At 38.9% G+C, this 24,299-nt stretch overlaps 2 protein-coding genes across 3 annotated transcripts in view; one reads left to right on the top strand and one right to left on the bottom strand.

Annotated features, from left to right (window-relative positions):
* The window catches only part of zbtb11 (zinc finger and BTB domain containing 11), a 505,104-nt gene that overhangs the window by 207,455 nt on the left and 273,350 nt on the right, over window positions 1-24,299 (top strand). The window lies entirely within an intron of this gene.
* The window catches only part of lpp (LIM domain containing preferred translocation partner in lipoma), a 154,127-nt gene that overhangs the window by 87,041 nt on the left and 42,787 nt on the right, over window positions 1-24,299 (bottom strand). For both annotated transcript variants that reach the window (XM_033964915.2, XM_033964916.2), the window contains 2 exons: window positions 13,883-13,986; window positions 9,901-10,023 (listed from right to left, as the gene is read on the bottom strand). In XM_033964915.2, coding sequence (XP_033820806.1) covers window positions 9,901-10,023; window positions 13,883-13,986 — 227 coding nt within the window. The remainder of the gene's footprint in view (window positions 1-9,900; window positions 10,024-13,882; window positions 13,987-24,299) is intronic.

The following is a 24,299-nucleotide window of genomic DNA, read 5'->3' as shown; positions in this document are numbered from 1 at the left end:
CTAGAATTCCTGGGCTAACGCTAATCAACAAAAGAAAATAGACATGTACAAAACAATGTGGTATTCCCCTCCTCTTCACCTCTGAATTTACTGGACACCTAGGAACTCGGACAGATGAGATTGAAGTGTGAGTGCGAGCAAAGCCAAGTGAGAAGCATGCCCGTCACTTCAAAGAGATAACAAAAGCTCCATCGATAGCAGGAGAAAAGACTTACAAAGACTTAGGAAATCAAGGTCACAAGGCTCAAAGAGTGAGAAATCCTGTTGCTTCGGGTTTGAATTAGGGTTGTCAAAAGTATCGAAAATCAGATACTAATTGATACTAAAACTAGTATTGAAACTAGATACTCATTTGAACAGGTATCAGTATTAAAAGTGTCACATTCACAGGACAGACATAAATCTTTTCTGAATAGCTTTAGATTGATCTTGAGCTGTGTCAGAACAAATTTTTGACACTATTTATGACACTTCTGAGAAATAACATCCAACTATAACAATGTAACAGATGACCTGCCAGGTTTATGTGAATATGTTTGTCTTATTTTGGTGTCATTTCGGCTCCATAAAGTACGGTCACATGTAGCTCATTGCCTATGATAGACTGGAAAAGGCTGCAGTGAGATTATCTGGAACGGAAATGACAAAAAGATAAGGTAAGATAAGAGGGGTTATTGAAAGTTTCTAAAAGGCAAAGAGCATATAGTGTAACTAAACCAGTTTTTTGTGGTTTTTATTGATCATTCACCAACGCAGCTAAACACCGGGTTCGCCATATAAATTTACCATTAATTTTCCGCATAGACTTAGAAAAATATTTAAATAAAAGTTTGAAAACTAGCTCAATGATGACTACAGTGAAGACATGTATATTTTTATCTGTTTCTGAAAATGTATAAACTGTTCAGCTACAAAGTTTGAGATGGGAGAAGGAGAGAAAGAGAAGAGGGAAAAGAGGAGAGTATGGGAAGGGGAGATGGGAGGAGAGAGGGAGAGGAGGGAAAAGAGGAGAGAATGAGAGAGGATTAGGGAGGAGACGGTAACAGAAAAAAAGGGGATTGGGGAGGAGATATAAAGGGAGGAGAAAAGGGGAGATTAGGGAGTAGAGGGGAGAAGGGGAAGGAGAGAGAGAAAACATAAAAGAGGTGGGGAGAGGGAAATATTGTATAGGAGGAGGAAGAAGAGAGGGAAGAGAGGAGAGAGAAAAGGAGAGAAGAAGGGATATAAGTAGCAGACAAAAGGAAGAGAAGGAAAAAGACAGACTGAGTGGAGGAGAGAGGGAGGAAAAATGAAAAGGAGACAAGCGTAGGTAAGGAGTGAGGGATGGTACAACGCAGGTGTAAGAAGGAGTTCATCTCAGCTGCATCCAAAACACCAAACCGCAGCTAAACTGTCAACACATGTCAATAACACAGCCCAATGTGCAGAGTGGACATGACATCTGATCACATCCACCTCAGGCTGTTTGACACGGAGCACCCACAGAAAGAGGCTGAGCACACACAAACAGCAGCTACACCTAACAGTGACAGGTGGAGGAACAAACTCTAATGCTAGAACTTACTACCTACTATAACTAACACTAAAATGTTTTATCACACAAGCAGAAATAATATCATGTGAAAATGGGAAGCCAAAATTTAAATCAAATAAAGGTAGACTAGTCATAAGAACTTTGCTCTTAACACCACAGTAGACTTAATAAAAGTCTTGATCAAGCCTACAACTTTTGTTTTTTACATTCTTGGGCAGTTAAATGTGAAAGGTTTTATGTTAAAATTTGATGCAGCTGAAAAAAATTATATTAAAAATGGCTGAATAAAGACTGAGATGTTTGACATGGTGGGCCTTGTGAAACACATTTGATATATTCCATCATTGTACTACGATGTGTCCATATTATGAGTTTATGATATTATGAATTCTATATTGTAATCCATGTGATTACCATGCATACTGAGACAATTGGTTCCTTTCATCCACTTCTCTCTATACAAGATAAAACAGATGTCATCTTTAAGGGTGTATAGTCTATGACACCATGGATCATTATTTTAAGGTTTAAACATTTTAAACAACAATACTGTTGACTAAATGACTTTAAAGTTAAAAGTCTGACTTACACTGAGCAGTGAAGAATTAGGAACAATGCTAAATCTTACATGTATCACTGGACCATGAAGTAAAGAGCAGGGGGCATGTATGGGGTGGTGGGAGAACAGTATACACTTACATATATAAATATGGACATAGTTAACCTGCTAGCCGCTGTGTTCCAAACTTCCAGCGCCATTCACTCTGGCTCCAATTCACTTTAAATTGCCGCCCTTCTCTGCGTAACTGCTGCTGCCAGGCTGGTCATTTTAGTTGCAAAATGTTTGTATTGATCCACTCTACATGAGCCTGCTATTTTTATTTCCCTATTGTGTCCATAATTCACTTCTGCTAGCATGAGTAACAGGTTTGATTGACAGCGGTGCTAAGTGCCCGTTCCCTGCTAAACCAGTGGTAAGGGCAAAAAGGGGCGTTACCCTCATTCGCCTCACTCTGGATGATACGCTGATACTCGCGGTCAGAATTCCTAAAATACAACTTGGCTCCAAATTCACCCCTTCATTTGACCTGAGCTGAATGCTATGGCGTCACACTCACTTAGTCCATTTCTTTATGCAGTGCATGGAGAAAACGTCAATTTTTGGCCAACAATGCCATCTTGAATGCAGAAAAATCGAGGTTACACTAGATAAATGACAAGGGAAACCATTAGAACATAGTTAAAAGCTCTTAAAAATGGACCTAGCATACCACGACTCTGACTCTAAACTGTGATGTGTGAAGGGACTGTGTGAATGATTCTGTGCTCCCCAAAGTCGTTTTGTTGCCAGAAGGCTCAGAGTGACATTTGAATGCTCCTCTAACCCATCTGCACACATTTACCAACACACACCTCGGTAGAAAAAACACAAGTACACGTTTGGAGGGAAGTGAAAGTGCAAATCTTTTCGTCAGCGTTGAATATTTTATTAATTAGGCTGCACATTAGGGTTCGCCTGCGTGCGAGAGAGGCAGACAGGAGGAGCTTTTTAATTTCAGCTTAAATCTTATCACACACGTTAAGTGGGATCAGACCTGAGGGCAGCTCTAATGGAGGAAGCGCATTACAGTTCAGCTGGGACACCAAAGTCACTATTTACTTTTGTTTGTGGATGAACAACACAGGCAGCTCTCGCACAGCTGTGGGTTTTTAAGAGGGAATCTTCAAATACAGATACTGAGGTCTGGAAACAGGGTAGTGTAAAAAACATATGGTGTTTTATGGTAGCCTCAAGAGACATTTAAGATTAGCTTCTTATCTTATAGGTTAGCAACCACATTCAAAATTGGGAGTACAATGTATTAAAGGGTCTGTACCCAATTTTTATTTAAAAATATTTGAGCAAAATTTGGTCTTGCCCCAGATGTATCGTGTAAGTCTAATTACAGCATTTTTTGTCAGGGAATCAGGATGTGCCCTGTTGTTAGCTTCACCATGAAAGCAAACTCCGCTCTGGCCTCTGAAATTTGGGAAAAGTGCTTATAAACTCTGAAAAATGAGGATGTTCTGATTCCATAGGGTAAGTGAGGGATAACTTTGGACTACTGCAAATACTAAAATGACGTAGTTCTGGCATTAAAAATCAGGTATGGTGCCTTTGTTCTTTAAAAAATGCCTTGACAACATTTATAAGCAATAGATTTGCAACACTGCCATTCAAATTGTTAGAAATGATTCTCTCCCTCCCTAAAGCAGTGCTCTGGCCTAATAATTTCTTTTGTATTTGATTACTAGAAACCCCAGCAGTAGCAGTGGTAGCAGTAGTGTGAATGGTAGGTCATTGCTCTTTCCTGGTGTGTTTCTCCAGTGCAGAGCTACAGATGCTAGCCTCTTGATGAACGCACTATTTTGACAATCATCTGGGTCGGCTTGTTAACTCCCCCACAACAGATCTGATGCAGTCAGACAGGCCTGCGCTGCGCATTAGCCCAGCCGCTCCAATCGCGCTGAAGCAAACCTGAACGGCACGCTCTCCCATCATCACGCCAGCCGAAGAATGAAGAGACAAAAAGACTTGATAAATATTCGAGCAGCGGCCATGTCTGAAAAGCTTGGAGAGTCGAGAGAGGCGATGTCAGATAAGGAACTGTCCCCAATTAGCTGCAGCTCAAGAGTACAAGACAGACAAGCTGTAACAGAACGGGAGCTACATGTGTACAAATGTCCTGATGATGTTTGAGTGTCACTGAAGAGATAAAGTGATCAAACAAGCATTTTACAGGGGTACAGGATTTGAATTCAAATTACAGAATGCTGATTTTCTTTACAAAGTCGATGTGCTGTGTATAGACTAAACAGATTCTTCCAGTTAAATTGATGTTTAAAACAGAAACAATTTCTCATTGTTAAGGATGATAGAACAACGCCAGGACAAGGACACCTTTTATTGGAAAGAATCGCAGTATAAATATATTGTGTTATGTCTGTAAAGTCATTTATAGGGTTTGTGTGAATAAACTGAAGCTGCTCCAGAGTGCTGATGATGTGGTTGGAGTTGATTTCGCTGTCGCAGGATAAACAGACTTAGTTAAGTGTGTCAAATTACAAATGGCATCTAAGATGAAGCACAGAGAGAACAAATGGGGATTATATAACGCTCACATTTCATTAGCTGCTGTTGTGCCATAGAGAAAACCACTAAAGCTAACTAAACTATAGTGATGTGCCTTATGAATGAGTGAGCTCTCAGGCCTCAGTCCAGAAGCATCAGACCCCTCTGAGCTGTATAGGGGCAGGAGTAGGCCTATTGATTTTGAAGTGGCACTGGAATTGCTCATGAGGAGAAAGCAGTAAATCATGAGCCTAATACTTCTGTTTATACAAGCGGAAGATCAGAGGCAGCAGAGACCTGGCTTCTGTGTAGAATAATGCATAGACTGACAAGAGCAGCTGCCGAGGGGAAAAGGTCAACTCGAGTTAATCAGCTAGAATCAGCATCAGCTGAGAGCTCCACACATGCATGTGCATGTATATGTATATGTACACACACTCAACAACCCACAACATACACCCAAACAACATACTACATGCACACTCACACATGCTTTTTCAGAGCATTACATTGTTACTTTCATTTTCTATAGACTAACCCTAACCTTGCTATCACTTGCCTTAATATAACCGTTAACCTAACTTATGTTAACCTGTATCTGAATGTTATTGATCATATAATGATTTTTGTCCCCATAAGATAGGCAGGTCCCAATGAATTGCATGTATATAGATACTAAGGATGGGACGATATACGATAATATCGTTAATCGTGATAAAACAGGTCTGCAATTAATCGTTTGTGGCATTTTTTAATAATCGTGATCATCGCACACGATTATAATCGCCTTTACGGAACCACACTGCCTCATGTTTCCAGTTCCAATACAACGTTTAGATGTTAGTTCTGGTGTTTGCCCACTCTGTCATAACCATGACACTTGTAGCTTCTGTGCTTATCTCTGTCTGAACTATATTTTGGCAGATATCAACAATAAATAAAGTCTGGTCCATAACTCTCCACAGGAACGTACCAGTGCGCGCCTCACCCGTGCACAGATGAGATGCTAATGTGTGTACATCTTATATTTTTACCTACAATAATGCAAACTGCAGAATAAAACAACACAACACACAACACACACAACACAAGTGTGCCAGAGCGCATGGTCCGAATGTGCACTATGTGCACAGAAGCAAAGCTAACGATTATACACGGTATATTTTACCTGCAATTAAGTCAATAGCAGAATAAACCTCGCTTACCGATCGAGAACAGCATCCAATCCATCAAAAAATAAGGTCCTTTACTCCTGAGTCCACTGTGGGATCTTTACTCTTCACCATGAACCGCTCCAGGTCAGAGATGCCTCTAGTTTAACTTGTACAAACATCCACAGTGTCCTCGATCACGTACTCCCTTTGTTTTGTCTGTTTCGTCATGTTTAAAATGCAAAACAACAGTGCGTAAAATGCGCCATTATGCACAGATTTCGGCATCCGCTCGGCTTCGGCCGTTTCCCAATTCGCCAAAGTGCCTTAAATGCATCGTTCTAAGTGTTCATCGACGGACACTTGCATCACTTCCGGCGCGACAAGAACTGGTCCATTTCAACAACATGGCATTGAGGAGTACACATTTCTTCCGGGTACGTCTGTTTACGGAAAACCGTGGTCTGTCATACATCGTGTTCCACTGCTCATTGGCTGTAAGGGGAAAATGTCACTAAATGTGTGTGACGTAATTGGTTGATTCTACAAGGGGAAGAGTGGGGCGTAAACTTTCAGTCATCTGTAGCACTGATTCGCTGTCTGTGACAACCGTCACCTTATTGGACAACACTGGTGTCAATCACGAGCTAACACGTGTGTTTAGCACCGAACAAAGTTGGCGCTGTCAGACGTTTATTATGCCTGAAATCGACAAAAGAAATGCAAAGAAGTGACGGAGCAGATTTCATATTTGAGTACTTTCCCGCAGCAGATTGGACATGGAGGATCTTATTTTATGGAATTTCTTCACTGGAATATATTCTCTGGACCTTTATGGAACAAATGAGACCAACTTTGTGTGAATATGTTGATGTTTGACAGAACCAGAGCCTCAATGGTAAGTCAAGTCCAGATTCACAGTTTGACTTTTCTGTAAAAACGTCTTTCCTGTCAGCACTGTGGTGATTAGAGGTGAAAATGGTTTGCATATCCAGAAAGACAAGTGCCGCAGCTTTCATTTGATGTGTAGATTGTTTGTGTGGGTGATGCAGAAGTGTATGTACATTGCTGTAAAGTTGTAAACTAGGCCCGGGCCGTTGGAAAGTTAAAAGGTTAATAATTATTGTGATAATATCGTTAATTGCGATTATTTTGGCCACAATAATCGTGAGTCTAAAATTTAATATCGTCCCATCCCTAATAGATACACATACAAACTCTCAAACATACAACTTACACACTCACAAATAAACAACATGCGCACTCACAATCTACAGTAGAGCATACATCTACACAGCAGGGTCTAAGAGGCTGTAAAAGCAGCCTTGGATCAGCTCGGGGTGGCCTGCAGGTTAAGTCCACTCGCCGTCTGATACATAAGAGTTCATGTTTTAAACATGTGCATATGTGTGCTCACACACAGGTGCTCTAGAAATAAGTGCACTCTGACCCCACAGGTAAACTACATGCTTCACTTACACCTGTCAGCCATACAGGTGACATCAATATTTCATACATTGTGGACAAAAGCTTTCAAACTCTTTACTTTACATATAACCTACACAAACTTGTGCACTTAAACTATGTTTTATTTAGGAACAACTCCCTCGCATCTCCTAAAAAAGTCTATGTCCAGACATGCCTGCACTAAAGTGTATGTTTCTTTATACAGTATATAGTGTGTACAGTATAAAAGAGTTTGAAAGAGAACTACATCCTCATGGAGAGCACCAGAGGGGCCATGGTCAAGTAGTGCTCCTGACACCAGAGCTCCACAGACCATTATGTTGCTAATAATAGGTTTGTGGTTCTTTTTCAAATGGACAATAATAAAGTAAAGCATCAATAGGAGCACTGATGAGCCACTGTTAGTTTCAAAGCCACAAACTTATAGAGTGTAAATATGCCTTGACCTCTGCTGGAGCTTTTGTTTGCCCAAAGCCATGGGGTCACTGCTCAAAAACAAACACGGACACTGAAATGATGGCCCAAACATATGGACGAGGGCATCCTTCTGTGTAATTACATCTATGGAGCTTTATAACTCCAGTAATTGCTGGAAAGTTTAAGAAAGGCAAACTTAGGAAAACTGTGTACAAAATATTACAGCTGTTCCCGCGTATTAATACACTCAAAACAAAAGTAGATTTGTGCATACTTAGGTCGTTTTCACACATGTCAGTGCCCTCTGTGGACCAGCACTAGATTTACTTCTGTTTAATTTATTTTTGGGTTGGTCTTGTCCACATACAACATGCTTCATGGGCCCCAAACACGCACCATGACCCACGTGAGAGTCCATCAGCTGATCTCTGAACTTATTTCTCTGACACCAAGCTTCAAGTGGACAGAGCCCCATGAATATGTGTGCACGTGGTCATTTCCCCCAAACATGGTGGTCTTTTCTTTCACCTCTGGCTAAATAAAACATGAGGACCGTACTCGCTGGCAGCGGAGAAGACAGACCCATAATTCTGGTAGATGATGTAAATATGTTTATCAAATGTCATTGCTTTCATGCAATGACATTTTAGACAACAAAAATCCAACTGGCCTTCAAAGAAGTCCTAGAATATCTATACACGGTATATTACTAGCAAATATATACTTTCACTTTTTTATGTGACTCCCATAATGACAGATGTTCCTTCCTAGACCTCAACAGTGGCCCAGCTAAAATCACAGGGTCATCATTCACCATCATTCAGGGGTTGAGTGAATGATGTGAGAACTACTACGACTGTGTTCCTGAGTGGTGCAGTAATGTTTACTTCAGTACAACCACCTCACCAAGAAGAAATGGCCTAGTCTCTAGAACACCAAACCAATGTCTTTGTTCATCCTTCCACAATGCACACTTCCCCTGAAAAGTACAGTGCACTCCCCAACAGACTTTATTTGGCTCTCTGCCTGCTTCATCTCAACATGAAATCCGACATTATAGGTAAGGTCATGTAAATCCATATATGTACAACAGTATATGAGCGAACATTAAATGACTTGAGCCAAATCAATAATTTAGCATTTTAACCTTGTTTGCAGCCTCCTGAATGAATAAATGAAAGACTAAACAGGCGGCATGCAGAGTACAGAAGCCAAACAAAACAAACATTTAGATAGTTCTCACATGTTGTATTCTGATATCTTTCTTTTAAAACTAGGCTTGCCAACTGAAAATTATGAATCTATGGATTTCAGAATGTAGAGGAGCAAAAACAGGCTTCATGTAGAATGTCGTTTGCTGATATTATCTACTTCACTTCAACTTTTATCATTTAATCATTTCAATTATTCAAAATGAAACTTAGATATGATTTTTTTGTGTTTCTAACTGGTTGCAATGCTGTCGCTGAACAGTAAGAGCGTCAGACTAGTTTGGGGCCACTGCTTGAATCTCTCACTAGACATAACATCTGATCTGAATACTGTTGTAAACCCTGGAGTCTTTTCTCTCCAAACACAATCAGAGGATTTTTTTTATTATCTGCGTGTCCTACATTTATTGTGTGTCAAACTATTTAGTGAACTGCCCAAGGCCTTGACTTTTACAAGTTACTCTTAATATCATTTAATATCGACTAATGATATAGGTCAGGTCTGACTTCTACAACAGTGAATGCTTTGCTTAAGAAGTAATGATTTTATATTTATGAAATAGTCTAACCTTACACTTCTTCTTCTTCTTTATCCTCATGTAAACTTCTTATAGAATAATTCTATTGCTCAGTATTTGTTATTTATTGCCAAATGTGGCTGATCTTTGCTCTAAAAGTCACTATAGTAACTGTACAGTTTTTTAAATTTTCTCCCTGTTTCCAACTTGAAGCTCTGACAACTGTCTAATCCTTCAGCTAGGTTGTCCTGACCAAGACTGTGATCAAGATAAGGTTCCCAAGTCCTACACTGCGATCCTGTCTGATTGCTCTGGCAGCAATGATGGATGAATCAAATAATTCTACTTAATATGTCAAGTATATATTTTACATCTGTAGTTATAAAGTAACTGTATGGATGAGGATGGACTTTTACTTCTACTAAAACTCTGACTTGTATAGTGTACCTTTGTGTACTCCCCCTCTCTACATACAATGTGACCAGTGTACCTGTGCGGGGCGGGGCTTGTAGGGCGAGCTGCTCTCCAGATCAGCCAAGATACTGGTGAGAGAGTCAATCTCAGCGTCCAGACTGGAGCGCCTCTCCTCCAGTGTCTTCTCTGGAGTCCTCATCTGTGGACACATCACACACCAAGATCAGTACTCACCCCACAAGCTCAATATTTCAGAAAATATGAAGGTAAGTTAGAATCAGGACAGTGCAATTAATCACATTTTATTATTTCTTTTTAATGTCAATGTCTGTTTAATTAGAAGGTCCACAGTTACTCCCCTGTTACTAAAAGCATGTGACCAAAAATTTGACTATTTTTGGTGTTAAGTTGCAATCTTAAGAAATGACAAAAACAAAGTCAAAATTGTTTGTTTGTTGTTGTTTTTTTAACATATTGCCCAGCCCTATTTTAAACTGTCAAAATGCTGATATTTTGTCCATTCTAAATGCACTCCCCTCTATCATACTGTACCTACTGCCATCGTCGTCTTTACACTCCTGCCACAACAGCAAAACCATCATCCTCAATTTTGTCAAAAAAATAAATAAAAAAAATTCTCCCTCTTTAATACCCAAGCTTTAATATATATGCCAGCCATCCATTTAATAACCACATCTTACAGTTATGTTAGCCCAAGTTTCGCTCTGTTGAAATACAGTCTTAAGAGACACTTTGATTCACTTAAGTTAAAAACAGCCATGTCTATCACACCATGGCAATACTTGGCAATACTCAATACGATTCTTTAGACAATAGAATGTGATTTTCAATATTAAATGGTAATACGTTCTTTTATATTACCACGTGGCCTTATATCTGTGTGATTCCTCGGCCATGTTTGTAGTTTCCATAGTGGTCCATGTGTGTATACTAGTCTATGTGTCTTTTACTTGCACTGACACAGTTCAAGATCATTCTAAAGATATTCAAGAAAGCTTCATTTTTGTCCTGAGAATGTGACATTTTTAATACCAATACTTCAAATGAGTATCTAATCTCAATACTAGTTTTGATATCGATTAGTATCTGCTTTTCGATACTTTTGACAGCCTCAGTATTGTGTAAAAGAAAACTTTACAGACTTCACCGACTTTTCAAGACTGTTCTCACGTGTCCTTTTTTCCCAGCACACTTAGATTTTAGTCTCTTTTCTTCATGCATTATTCACCACCGTCTCATTCAGATGCATTTCAAACAAAAAGGTCAATTCCCTAAATTAAACTTGCATCTATTGTACTCCGTGTTTAAAAAGAGGCTTTGTAAAAATGAGAATAATGATTTCAGTTCTCTGAAATCAACTCTAAAAATCAGTCTCATACACCACATTTTACCTTGACTTACTTTTTACTTTGTTAAATTGTGTGCGCGCGTGTGTGTGTGAATACATTAATACATTAACAAACAGATACACATATATACAGATACACATATATACAGATACACATATATACAGATACACATACACACAGTAACACTGAAATAAGACAACAGAAAAATGCAATAATTGTAATTTAGATTTGAAGTTTACATCCAATGCAAATTTCTCAAATTTAATTAATGACCATGGCAAACAAATCTGATCATTGCACTCCAAATAAAAAAAAACAATGACTTAAAGATTTAAAATCATAAGAATAATGGTTTTAATTCTCACTAATGGGTTCTTTGGGCATGTGGACATTTGAAATCTAGATCGATTCATTTTTGCTCAAAAATCTGGAACTAAAAAAAATCCCGGGATTTTCTCTGTGGAACGCCAGATATATTTTTAGTCTTGTGAACTATGCTGCAACTGCAAGAAGACTTCTTGCAATTGCCTGCGGGGGCTTTGTGAGTTGGCTGGATCAGTGACTCGCTTCTTATTCTAATGTTATGTGTTTGGATTACCTGTCACAAGCCATTACAGGCAGCGCAGAGCCGACCGGAGCGCGCTGCTTAAAAAACATCTAAAGCAATCACGAGACGGGGTAAACAAAGCCGGAAAACACTAATGGCTCGTCTCAAATCAACAAAAGGAAAAACAGCTCCACTTGTTTAACCATTATAACGAGGAGGATGAAAGCCCATAACCCAACACCGCGTGATCTCTGTGATGGAGTGAATATTGCAACGTACAGTCTCGTAATACGAACAGTAATGAGACAAGATACGCTTTCGTTTTGAAGAACTTTTGAGCATTAAGTTGTCATAATTCAGATGCGTGTTGTCCTAAGCGAGAGTTAAAGAGATGTACAGGTTAATCTTTCATTTACTCATTTAAGGCACACAATGTCTGAGCTTTGCAGAAAACATAAGGACTCTCCAAAATACATTTGATGATGGAAAGCATTTGAAATAGACCAAGTTTACGTCAAAGTAATAAATAAATTCAACTAGCTCACAGGCGTCCTATAAAACAAAACTAAATTAATCATTTGAGAAACAGGAGAATAATGATTTGTTTTTAGCTTTTTGAAATATTTGATCCAAAAAGCTGTTTAATTCTTTCTGTGCTATTTATTGTATTTTTATTAATTTTGATCAGCACAGCCTCACAGCAAAAAGGTCCCAGGTTCCATTCCTGAATCAGATATCAGTCATGTCATCAGTATTAAACTTTTGAACTTTTGAACTGTTACAGGACGCCACAGAGACCAAAGCCCTTAAACATGATTCAAGAGTATGGTTCATCAGACCTTCACCCCTGCTCCACACAAACACGCTCACAAGATGCTTCTCATATTTGTAACATGAGCTTTTATTTCGGCTCTTCCTCTCCCTAAATGTGACCTGGGACAAAAGCCAAGTTTAAGTCAGTCACTGGGTTGACTTCACCACAGGGTTGAAAAATAACGGCTTTAGCAGTACACTGTCAAATCAAGTGTAAGTCCTTCATAACTCACACCACGTTGTGCGAAATGTTGTGCTAAACGGTTATCAAATCCCAACAAAAAGTAATACCTCATTTCACAGTGTTATATCAGTCTAATCTTTTGTCTAATGCAATATAATGATGATATATTCAAGTATGTTGCATTTGCTCTATACACGATGGTGGAAAAGGCAGAATAGAGTTGTAATAAAGTAATTAGCTACAGCAACAGTTGGTTACTTGAGTTCATTTGAGTTGAGCTTTCTGGATTGGACAGTGTTTGTCACAGTTAGATTCAGAGTCTAAACTACAGTGGAGGGATCTGTAAGGGCATTTGAGAAGAAACTTAAAAAGGATTATATAACTTAGATCGATCACATAACACACGATCACAGCCCTGCCCTGTGCCTACAAAGGAAGTATTCATTTAGGCCCTGAAAATAAGTGGATCTAATGAGGGGCAGAGAGAGACAGAGAGAGGCCAACAAAAGGGGGACAAAGCAACAGAATGAGAAAAAGATGGATTAGAGGAAGAGAGTGGGTAAATGAGGAAAGAAAAAGAAAGAGAAAGTGAGAGGCGGGGTATAAACAGCCATACCAGTGGGGGGCATTCTCCAAGGCAGACTCAGAATAATACTTTGAGGCATTACGTAAAATGTATTGGTTTATTGTGAATTGGTTTGCAATAATATCAACAATGTATCATCTATTATTAACAGAAACATATTTTATTGAGGACCACAAAACACATTAAGTATTGAGATTAACAGCATAATCTATATTCTTTGGCATTGGAGGCGTTGGATAGTCAGATATTCTTATTGTGGATACTAGTTTATAGTAAAAATGAACTGAGGTCGTTTTGTTGGTTTTAGTTTACACCAGTCCCTAGTTTCAATAACGTGTGATGAAGCACATGCAGTGTAAAACCTATGCCAAAAAACTATGCAAATCTGACAAGGAGTCAGATGAGTTACTGTGGCAACCCTGAAGACAAACCAAACAACGCTGGGGACTACTTTGTCAAACATTAAAATGCATTATAAGATTTTTACGTATACATATGCATTTTCGCCAGAAGAAGGGACATTTGCGAATGGCCTTTAACATATAGCGCTGGTCTCACCTGGTAGGGGTCGTAGGAGTTGGTTGGGGGTGGAGCAGAGAAGGTGCCTGGTGATGTTGGCAGAGTGGTTAGCTCTTCCGGAGGTGGAGGAGGGGGTGGGTAGTCTGTAACCAGAACCACACACAGATCAGTCAGAAAAACTTCTGCTTTTTTATGCAGAACGGCACTAAAATAAATGTTTTACCAGGAAATACATGCTTTAGTTCTCTATCAATTTACATGTTCAACCTCACATTAACAGGACAATCACCATGTCAATGCAAACAGGATGGGCCACTGCAAGATATTTCATATGTTTTTATTTTACATTATTTTAAAGGAACTGTATGTAAGATTTAGATTTTAAATTACGGTACATAATCATGATTTATGTGTGTCCCCAAATAAGAGGTAAAATATTCAAATCAAATATAGCTTTTATTGATTTATTAATAGTTAGAAAAACACTGGACATGATGGCCATATGGTTTATGTTATTGTTATAATTTGGTGTTTTGGTCCTCAAGATGATAATCCAGAAAGCAGAATGAGTCTTTCGTTTGGGTTTCAATTCTGAAATCCAGTTGGTTAAAACGTACTCTCTCTGATCTGAATCCATAACAATTTGGTGTTTTGGTTCTCAAGATTATAATCTATACAGAAAGCAGAATGAGCCTCACATGAGAATTTAATTTGGGTTGGTTAAAACCTAAAATGACTCTCTGATCTGAATCCTCACTACCAAACCCCCAGCTGCAGTATATGCTGTCCTTAAGAATGAGAAAAAACATTATGTGTCCTCTATAGGCAGGTTAAGGCTCTGGCAGCCCAGGTTCAGTTGTGAAGTACATACTGGGCCTTTCTCATACATACTGTACTAAAGATATGCACTAAAACTTTATATGACAATGCAGTATGTCTCACAAGATGTACTGTTACTTAAACGTGACGAGTCATGAGGCACTTGTGGTAAGACTGACTTCTTGTAAAAAGCAGGAAAAGTCACATTTGCTTCAACTTTAATCAGTTACTGTTGAAGAGTGAAGCAGGGTTTTTAAGGACAAGACAAATGTTATTATATAAAATAAAACATGATTTTCATAGTAAAAGCCTAATTTTAACTTGAAATTTTAACTTGTCGTTCAAGTCATCTGATCTTCTGCAAACATCCTTTATTTCACTGTTCTCTCTTGATTCTGTGTCCTTGTTTTGACGCCTCACTAAACCAAAAACTACTGGGTCAGTTACATTTGATTCATTGATAAGAGCTTTTTTGACACGGAACAGCAGTTAGTACTTAATGCTGTGAATATAGTATGTGTAGATTTATTCTCGTTTTCAGCAAATATAGCGTTTTCAAAACAATAAAAGGTAACACGGTGATCTACATATGTGTTAACAAATAATATCCCATGGAAGTGTAAACCCCTCTTCAAGTATTTAACCAAGTTTTCTGCAAGTGTAAAGTTTACAACACTGGGTTGTCAACAAAAATACCATATTTTAATAGTCACAACATGGAGGGTGCCTCCTAAACAATTAATTCAAGGGTAGAAATAAAGTTCTGTTATAAGTAATCATCTGCTAAATCAGCTGACTTCTAACAGTGAGGAGACAATAAGCTTTGTCATTCCAGTCAATAGTTGAACACATAATTGCTAAAATGTGTTTAACATAATCTGGAGCAAGCCTGTGTTTGTCAGATTAGGAATGTAAATGTTCGAAATGGATTAAGACTGGACTCGCTGTGCCAGAAGATGGAACAAGAACATGCCTCGTTAATCCAAGGATTGCCTCTAACCACATGTTTCTAACCGGATAAGGACTTTTGTGCCAAATTAAATTCTGATTTGTCTTTTTTGGTACAAGGCGGAATCGTTTCAACAAGTACATCCAAGTACCAAGCCGGACATGAGCTCTGCAAATTAAAAGCTTTTATGAGATGTAATGGGAATTTGTTTCAACGCCACGTCTTTGACGAGTCCTATTCAGAAATTCAGTTTGCTTCTTCTGCCTTTTATCTTGTTCATTAGAATCTAACTGGTGTCATCAGTGTAGTTTTTCTAAGGCAGCTGACCAAGTGAATTGAGCATGGTGCACTGACGAGCAGAAAGGGTACCACTATACAAGTCTGAGAAACATGTTGAAAGCAGTAAACAGTGGAAAAGAGAGCTTAGCCACCATGGAACTATTTATATGGTATCCTTTGACCTCTGGCTCTACTCAAAACTGAAGTGGTCCTTGTGGTTCTCAAAATGTGTTACAGGGAACTTGGGTATGTCCTGGCTACTGTCTCTTGGCCAATTCCGTTTTATTTATTGGTTTATTTTAATGTGATATTAAAATTATTTATTTATCTGGTTACATTCCAGTTTAATATATTTTAGTGCTGGTATCAATAACATACTTCATGGAGATTATGTGCTGGCTAAAACTTGTGTTGGATCAAGCCCGCTAACCACGCCGTTCCAAAGGGAAAGTGCTTCCAATTGGCTTCTATTGAAAAATCTGCACCCCTCTCTGTAACTGCTGCTGTCAGGACTCACATTCTGACCTTAAAATGTTCATATTAACTTGCACTACAAGGTCCTGATGTTTTTATTCAGGTATTTTGTCAGTAAAAAAGGATATGAATATAAATAGCCCAATCAGGTGCCTTCTTTCAGTCAGCTTCCGCTAGCATTAGCAACAGGTTTGATTGACAGTAATCATGCCATGTTGCAAAACATTGCTGCTTTGGCAGGGGAGAGTACCTTCAACAACCTCACTCCTGAATGGCTCTTTGGTTGCACACTCAAATTTCCAAATATGGAACTTGATGCCAAGCAGTTTTAGCAGCTAATCTGCAACCATTTGGTTACAATCACATGTTGTGGGTGAAGTCACACTCCCTCAGTCCACTTCTATACACAGTCTATGTTCCAATCTTGTTCAGTTCTTGTTTAAAGCAAGTTTTGTCCTGATCTATTTTTTCTAAGGTGTCAAATAGTATGAAAATTTGCAAATCACTGACCTATTGCACTGAACAGGATATAAGACTGTAATAGCTCCCTCCTGTCTCCCCACACTCAGGCTACAGCCAACTGCCTCCGTCCAAGTCTCATGTAACTTGTGGCTTACAGAGAATTAAAACATTAACTTCCCTGTTCATCTCATGAACATCAGAGCTGTTTTGGATTGATCATTTCAGGAAATACAGAGTGGTAAATATTTCAGAGCCACATGTTTTATTAAGAGAGGTCTCAGAGCCGGAGCAGCAGGGAGTGACTCAGAGCATCTTCACTCAGATCTTACAGACCACTTCACCCACGACCTCATTTAACAGCACTCTGCAATGAGCAGTCCCTTTCAGCTCTATAGAATATAGTCATATATGACAGGCCACTAAGTAGCAATCACTTGAAACTATGCACATGAACTTTATATGTATATTGGCTTTACCCACACATTCAGTTAAACTTTTTTAGGCTGATTCAGAGGGGATCTTTAGTGTGGAGTTTGTATGTTTTTCCTGTGTCTGGGTGAGTTTCCTCTGGTTACAATATAGGCTAACCCTACAGCTAGGTACTTCTAACCAAACCCAGCTCACGATCTGGACATAGGTACCTTGAGCGTAGCACTGCAGCGCTCACAGCTCCTGACAGGTTGACACTGACGTCATCTGCTCTCTGAATCATCAGTATTACATGCATTAACAATTACATGGACAGTGAAAACAAACATAAAATAAAATGCTGTATTTGAAAGGTTGTCATACAGATGTACTCCAGTTATGCAGAGCAGATGTGGCTGCACCTGCAGCAGAAACAGCCTGTGAAGACTAAACTGCTCTATCAGTTGACATTTTGTGGTGCCTTTAATTTGTGTCTCTTTGAACATTGAACACTGTATAATATGAACATCCATCTATGGTGTCCAGGACTCACTGAAGTTACTAAGCAACAACAGCTGGTTCAGACTTGTCCTCAGAGCCACCTACAGCACTTTATTCATGTAAGACCTGGAGATGAACTGCAATTGTTATGAATAGAAGAACATATCTACATCTATAGAAAACTATACTATAGCCTATATGGTCCTATAACATCCAGAGTGCCACTGGCATTGCAGTAAATGACGTGTTTGAGCTAAGTCTAGTGTGAGCGGCACAGCACTAACCACCGTGTGCCGAGCATGAAGCCAGCTCCATTTGTGACAATGGGGCGCTGCAAGCTCTGAGTGAGCACTAATGAGAGAAGCAGCAGGAACACCTACTTAACACCACAACTTCCCCTCTCTTTATTGAGCAATTACTTTTAAGTAGCAGCTTTGTGAACAAGGAATCCTAATCAGTGATTAAAGTGGCTTTGCAGCCCTTAAGAGGTGTAATTGGTTATGGGAACAAGAGTATGATCGACGCATGGACAAAGATCCAGCTGTGACTAGGGGACTAATATTAAACTGTACAGTTACACAATAAACACAGGCTCGTAGCTACAGAGCAGGTCTTATGGGGGCTAAAGGAGCAACAGCTTGAGCTACACCCATATTCATTTGAATTCAAAATAACATCACATTCAAAAACATAGCAGAGCTTTTAACATAAAACTGAACTTTAAACAAAACATTTAATGAGCTATCATCCAACTAAACAATCAAACTAAAATGTCTTTATATTCATCTTTACTGCTGTGCTGTAAACCAAAAGTGTACAGTGTATTTGGTGGCAGATGAGCTTGTTCTGCCTGGATTAGTGCGCTCTGTGGGGGAGGAAGGAAAAGTTGCAGCATATGTTTGCAGAATTACATATGTACAACAATATTACCGGTTATGTTTGCGCGTGCCATCTGGCCTTTGCGGACTTATAGAAGGAGCCTGGAACAGAGTACAACTGAAAACTACACAACGCCCGCAGCGCCAAAGCAGGAGAGGCAGACGAAAAGCGAGAACACTGAAGACCTAAAACACACAGAAGAGTTACAGACACAGCACAGTGTGAATGTGCCGCGACGTTGGTGGAGCAGAACTGGAGATATGGCTGAGAGCTGCAGAGGAGAGAGAGGGGGAGGGATGGAGAGAAAGAGGGAGTTTAAAATGAGCCAAAATCAGGGCATAGACTGAGACAGAGGGTCAGGAGGTGTCACATGATGCTCACAGCTCCAAAAGTAAAATCTGCTAAAATACACCACAGTGCAACAAGTTCAGACTCAACTATACAGCCGTTCTTTTGTTGGTGAGGAAAAAAAATGTATTTGAAAAGATCATTTTTAAATCAAACACATAACAAAATTAAAGGATAAGAATCAAAGGTTATTAATTACAGCATAATATGCCATTTATAAATTATAATTATGAATTATTATACACAAGAGATCCCAACGGAAGTGCCAGACTTTTCCATGAGTGCCATGTTAAAATACAAATACAATAACAATACAAAGAAAACACATAATTACATAGGTTAAAAGTGATTATAATTTCGCACCAGATTATTAAAGTGCATTAATGGCACCAGTGTATTCAGTTTGCAGTTTTTTGGTCCTAAATTGAGCCTTGGGGCACTACTTTGCTTGAAGTTAACCAAGTACATGGAACCAAGTACATGTAGCATTGTCAAATACAATATTTGCAGGTGCTTCAAAACGATTCTATGGTCGACTGAATCAAAAGCTTTAGTTTCAAGTTTAGTTCAAGATTGTGCAGCACACAGTCCTACACAATCTTGTTTGTCCAGGGACATGAATATGTCATTTAAAACTTTAGCGGTGCCAGTGACAGTACTATGCCCTTTTCTGAAACCCGACTAGACTTAAAAATGGAGCTTTTATTTAAATAAAGTGTGACTTGATTTGCCACTAACTTTTCTAAAACGTTTGCAAGACGTGTTAATTTAGATACTGGCTGGAAATTATTTACATTTTTTGTTGTCCCACCCGTATGTAAAGGCAAAACATGAGCCATTTCCCATAATTCTGGTATAACTGTCATTTGAACTGATAAATTAAAAATATGAAATAGAGGTTGAATTATATATGGGGCAGGTAGTCCTTCTTTGGGTCTATGGAGCAGAGTGCATTTAAGACTTCCATGTGAGTGAAAGGTTTAATGATGATCCTTGATCTTGTTTAAGTTGAATCTGACCCTCTGGCAGACAGTAGTCAGATTTTCTCTTTATTATCCAAACCATCACATGCAGAGATAAAATGCCTATTAAAAGCATCACATATTTCCTCTTTAGCATTTACAACAGCTGAATCCTATAAAATATCGGTTGGTAATGTAAGAATACTCTGAGAGGGATCTTACTGTCCTCCAGAACTTTGCATAATTTCCATCACTTCCTATCAGCGCAGACATGAAGTATGAAGTTTTTGCCTTTCTAACTTTGATAAAGATCTATTTTTTTAAATGAAAAAATGCCCAATCCAATTCTGATCTAGTTGCATGTGCAGTTTTTCTTTCTTTAATTAAACCTGCAATTTCTGTGTTGAACAAAGGATTGTTACAGTTTTTATTCTAGCTTTTCTTTTAGGCACATGTCAGTCTGCAATTTCATTAAATGTATTAATAAAACATGTAAGGCCACATCATGGTCGGAGAATGCTGATGTGAACCTGATTTCACTATAATACAGGTCAGAGATGAAGGCCTGCTCATTGAAATGTTTGATCTTCTCACTTTTACAAACAGATGTGTCTTTTTAACTTTTGTATTTCAAATACATCCAACTGGACAGTGGTCACAAAAATCCAATGGGAAAACACCATTTACCTTATAATTATGGGGTTTGTTCAACATTATATGCATGAGTGTGCCTTTATTTCAATTTTGAGGGTCAGGTTTAGTTGGAATAGAAATGAGTTGTGTAAGATTGAGGTCATTGCATAGATCTTTCCAGCGTTAGTTTGAGATTGTCACTCAACTCAAGTTTTTTCTGCCCCTATTTAGGTTAATGCCACTGCGGGCAAACAGATTATATGTCTTCCAGAATCCACAAAAATGATTCACAAAAGGAATTCCGAGAACACTTCAAAAACCCCTCAGCCAGGTGTGAAGTTGGCGGTTGTGACTAAACTTCATGTCACCAAAACTGGGATATGGAATTGGATGAGACATTCCCAACGTTAGCACTATAAGCAATTTGAAGTAACTTTCCAACAACTCAGACTGTTGTAGATGAATGTCCTTGGAGCGGATGTACACTATCACAGTGGATATGTCCTCACCACTGGGCATACGATGGACATGTGTGATATCTAAGCTCCAGGGCAGTGACAGTTTCCCTGGAGTTGAGAGTTGAAGAAGTTGGACCCGTTGGTTTCGCTGCACCATGACAACACCATGTATCATACCGAACGTAGGCCGAGGCTGGCTGACTGCTTCCCATGCAAGCAGGAGTGGAATTTAAACCAGGAACAGCTACCCCCACATCCAATTTATTCATCATGAAGATGGACATGGACTTAAATTTTCCCACTGGCCCCACCAAGTCAAGGAGCAGCTCGTGAGACTGGCTCTGGCTTTGAGTCAGTAGTTCAGTCATCTTCACTTCCAAGAGTGGACGGCTGTACTCTGCACTAGGTCCAAAGAAAAGCATCCACACAAGGCTAGAGCAGGACTGCACAACGACAAAATAGGAAGTCGCCAACAACAAGCAGTAGCAGCGGACCTGATGGAGCCAGTTCTGCCCACAAATAAATAAATATAATATAAATATTAAACTGTAGTCCTTAATGTCAATGCTCATATTTTATATTGTACAGAAATTGTAAACGTTTCGTGGCAGACAGAGGTTGGGAGCACATTGTTTTGACATAATTATGGGCCAGTTTTATTCAGCAGCTCAACCCTGCATTTAATTAGCATGATATGTATAGAGCAGTGATTTATGACTTCATTTGGTTTGGAGATGCAGGGCAGGGATTTGAGGTCTTTAGAGAGAGAGAGAGCTACTTCTTGTTTTAAGTGTAAAAGAAGAAGACTAAAATTGGCTTGTGCTACTCTGAGGAGAATTCCCAGCGGACCAGGAAGTGAGATCAGGAACAATAGACGGATTAGACTCTCTGTACAAAAGCAGACACAAATGCAGCGCAGAGGTGAAGCCTTTTCTCATTTTGGGGGGAATAGAAATGTCTTACAGGGATGAGAGGAGTGTGATCCGTCAAAGCTTCATAAAGGAATCCTGATGCCGTATCTAAACAAATGTCAAACTGTGTTGATGAAGCACGGAAATGTCAAAGGAGACAGTGAGCTGCAGTTTATGACACACAAGGATGAGCATAACTACAGTGGTTTAGTGGTTAGAGCTCTCGCTTCACAATAACAAGGTCCCAGGTTCAATTACTTTTATGCATTAACAAGAGATTCCACTTTCTTCTTGGGTCTGTGAGGTTTCCTTTAGCTGCTTTTGGACCCCACCTCCGATGTTGGGATAAGATAGACACAGCTCTTGTACTTTCCAAGGCACAACCAAAATAATCATTTCAGAAATTACAAAAAAACATAAAAATTACAAAAAATCTGACTAAACTGTGAACGTCCTTGTAAGTAACTGGGGTCATATATAGAGCAAACCCCATTTCACTTCAAACTCCACTCCCATTTCCAACTATGACTCTGTACATCTGTTGATTACATGAACATTGTCTTAAGAGCAGTCATAAGTGAATTTCTTCAGAAGATTAGGTCCCACACAACATCAGCTACATAAAAATAGCTTGCAAATATGATAAGGCGCAGACCATTGTTTATCAGAGGAACACACATTTCCGTTTATTATTATTCAGAAATTACAGCCTAAACTAGAACAATGTTTTAGTTTTTTTAAGTTTTTACTCTACCCACCACCTAATGTATTGGTTTCAATTTATATATTGATCAATACAATTTTTGACATTGTTTGGAAAAATAGAACTTAGTACAATTGTTTTCTAAATTTGTGTGCCTGATCATCCATTTATTTAACTTTCAACTATTTTTGTGATTTCAATTCAAACCAGGACTATTTAGAATTTCTTACTTTTGGCAACTGTAAGCACCTCTTCGACTGAGAACACATTTCTCTTACTCTCTTCTTATTAAAATAACAAAATAAAGTTAGTTTTAGTTTAGTGCGACACAGTCGTTATCCAACTTGGAGCAGTAGTAGCCTGTGGTCTCTACTGGGACATTGCCACAGCACTGGTGGTTTCCTGTGGATCCTCTAGGGGGCGACCATGAGGGATTCTGACATAAGAGCAGACCGGGAAACAGTTCGCCTCTGGCCCGTCAGGCGAGGAAGAGCAAATCGCAGCTTATGCACACATGGGATGCTATGGGACTGCTCACAGCACTAGCAAACACAAACTTAGTCAAATAAGTTTTAACTACAAGCAGCACTTTTGGAACATGTTTGAAAAAGTTTAGCAAAGTTTAGCAAAAAAAAAAACACTGGATACACTATTTTAACTAAGTATATTGAGTTGTAGTGTACTTCCCTATTTACTAACAAAGTATCTGTGCTACATACATCCAGGACTAAGGCAAGAAGTAGGGAAAAAAAAGAAAGTTTAGAAGGTCAAATTATGCAAAATCAAGCCTGAATAATGACGTCTAAAGACCTGTAACAAATGCAATTAAACAAAACTTTGCTTTCAGAAGCAACACCTTCTTTTCATTATCATCAAAAATAAAACACTATACAATAGCAAAAGAGGATACTCTAAAACTAAGTTTCTTTTCTGTATCCAGACAGTTTTATACATTTAGTAACTAAATGATGTTTATATGTCAGTGGAAATGTACTGGACATTTCTGGTGAAAAAGAGATTTCTCTAAATGAACCACTTCTCTTCTTTTTTTCTTTCTTTTTTATCTTTGAGCATAGATTTGACTGCAGAATGCAAAATTTCATTAGGATTAAATGTCTATAAATTGCCTGTCTTAAATCTGAACAGATGATGTGATTTTCATCGATATGGCATGCACAAAAAGGTTGCTCCTTTGCGTTCTCACCCATACTGTACAGCACTTGTCAGTTTTGTTGCTACTAAGATGATGAGCTTCAGAAGGATGTAGCTGTTGCATGGCTGTTGCACTGGATTGCATTCCTTTGTACAATTATTCAGGATATTTTCCTCTGTAGCATGTTTCACAGCGGCTCGTAGTTAAAACAAAAACTGAACCTTTCAGACAGTATCCAATTTAGTCTAGACTGTTAAGAGTGCAAACAAAGATGTGTTATCAGATGTGGAGGCAGTGGACATTGGCTGGTAGGCCCAGTAAATACTTGTACGCTCACATGCTGATGCACGAGAGTCGACACAAACAAGAAAAAAAAGCATCCAACCAGGTACAAGAATATGTCCACGTCTTAAACCTAGATGTAAAAGTGCCTAAACTCCTAGATCAGGCTTCCTGTGCAATGTCCTTAAATCTTGTCCAAAGGTGTATCTGAAGTTTTACCAGGTCACCCTCCCTG

The sequence above is a fragment of the Periophthalmus magnuspinnatus genome, chromosome 4, assembly GCF_009829125.3.
Source record: "Periophthalmus magnuspinnatus isolate fPerMag1 chromosome 4, fPerMag1.2.pri, whole genome shotgun sequence".
In the NCBI taxonomy this organism is placed as follows: Eukaryota; Metazoa; Chordata; class Actinopteri; order Gobiiformes; family Gobiidae; genus Periophthalmus; species Periophthalmus magnuspinnatus.
The sequence above is the reverse complement of the archived record's forward strand: the minus strand, read 5'-3'. Positions and strand labels throughout refer to the sequence as shown.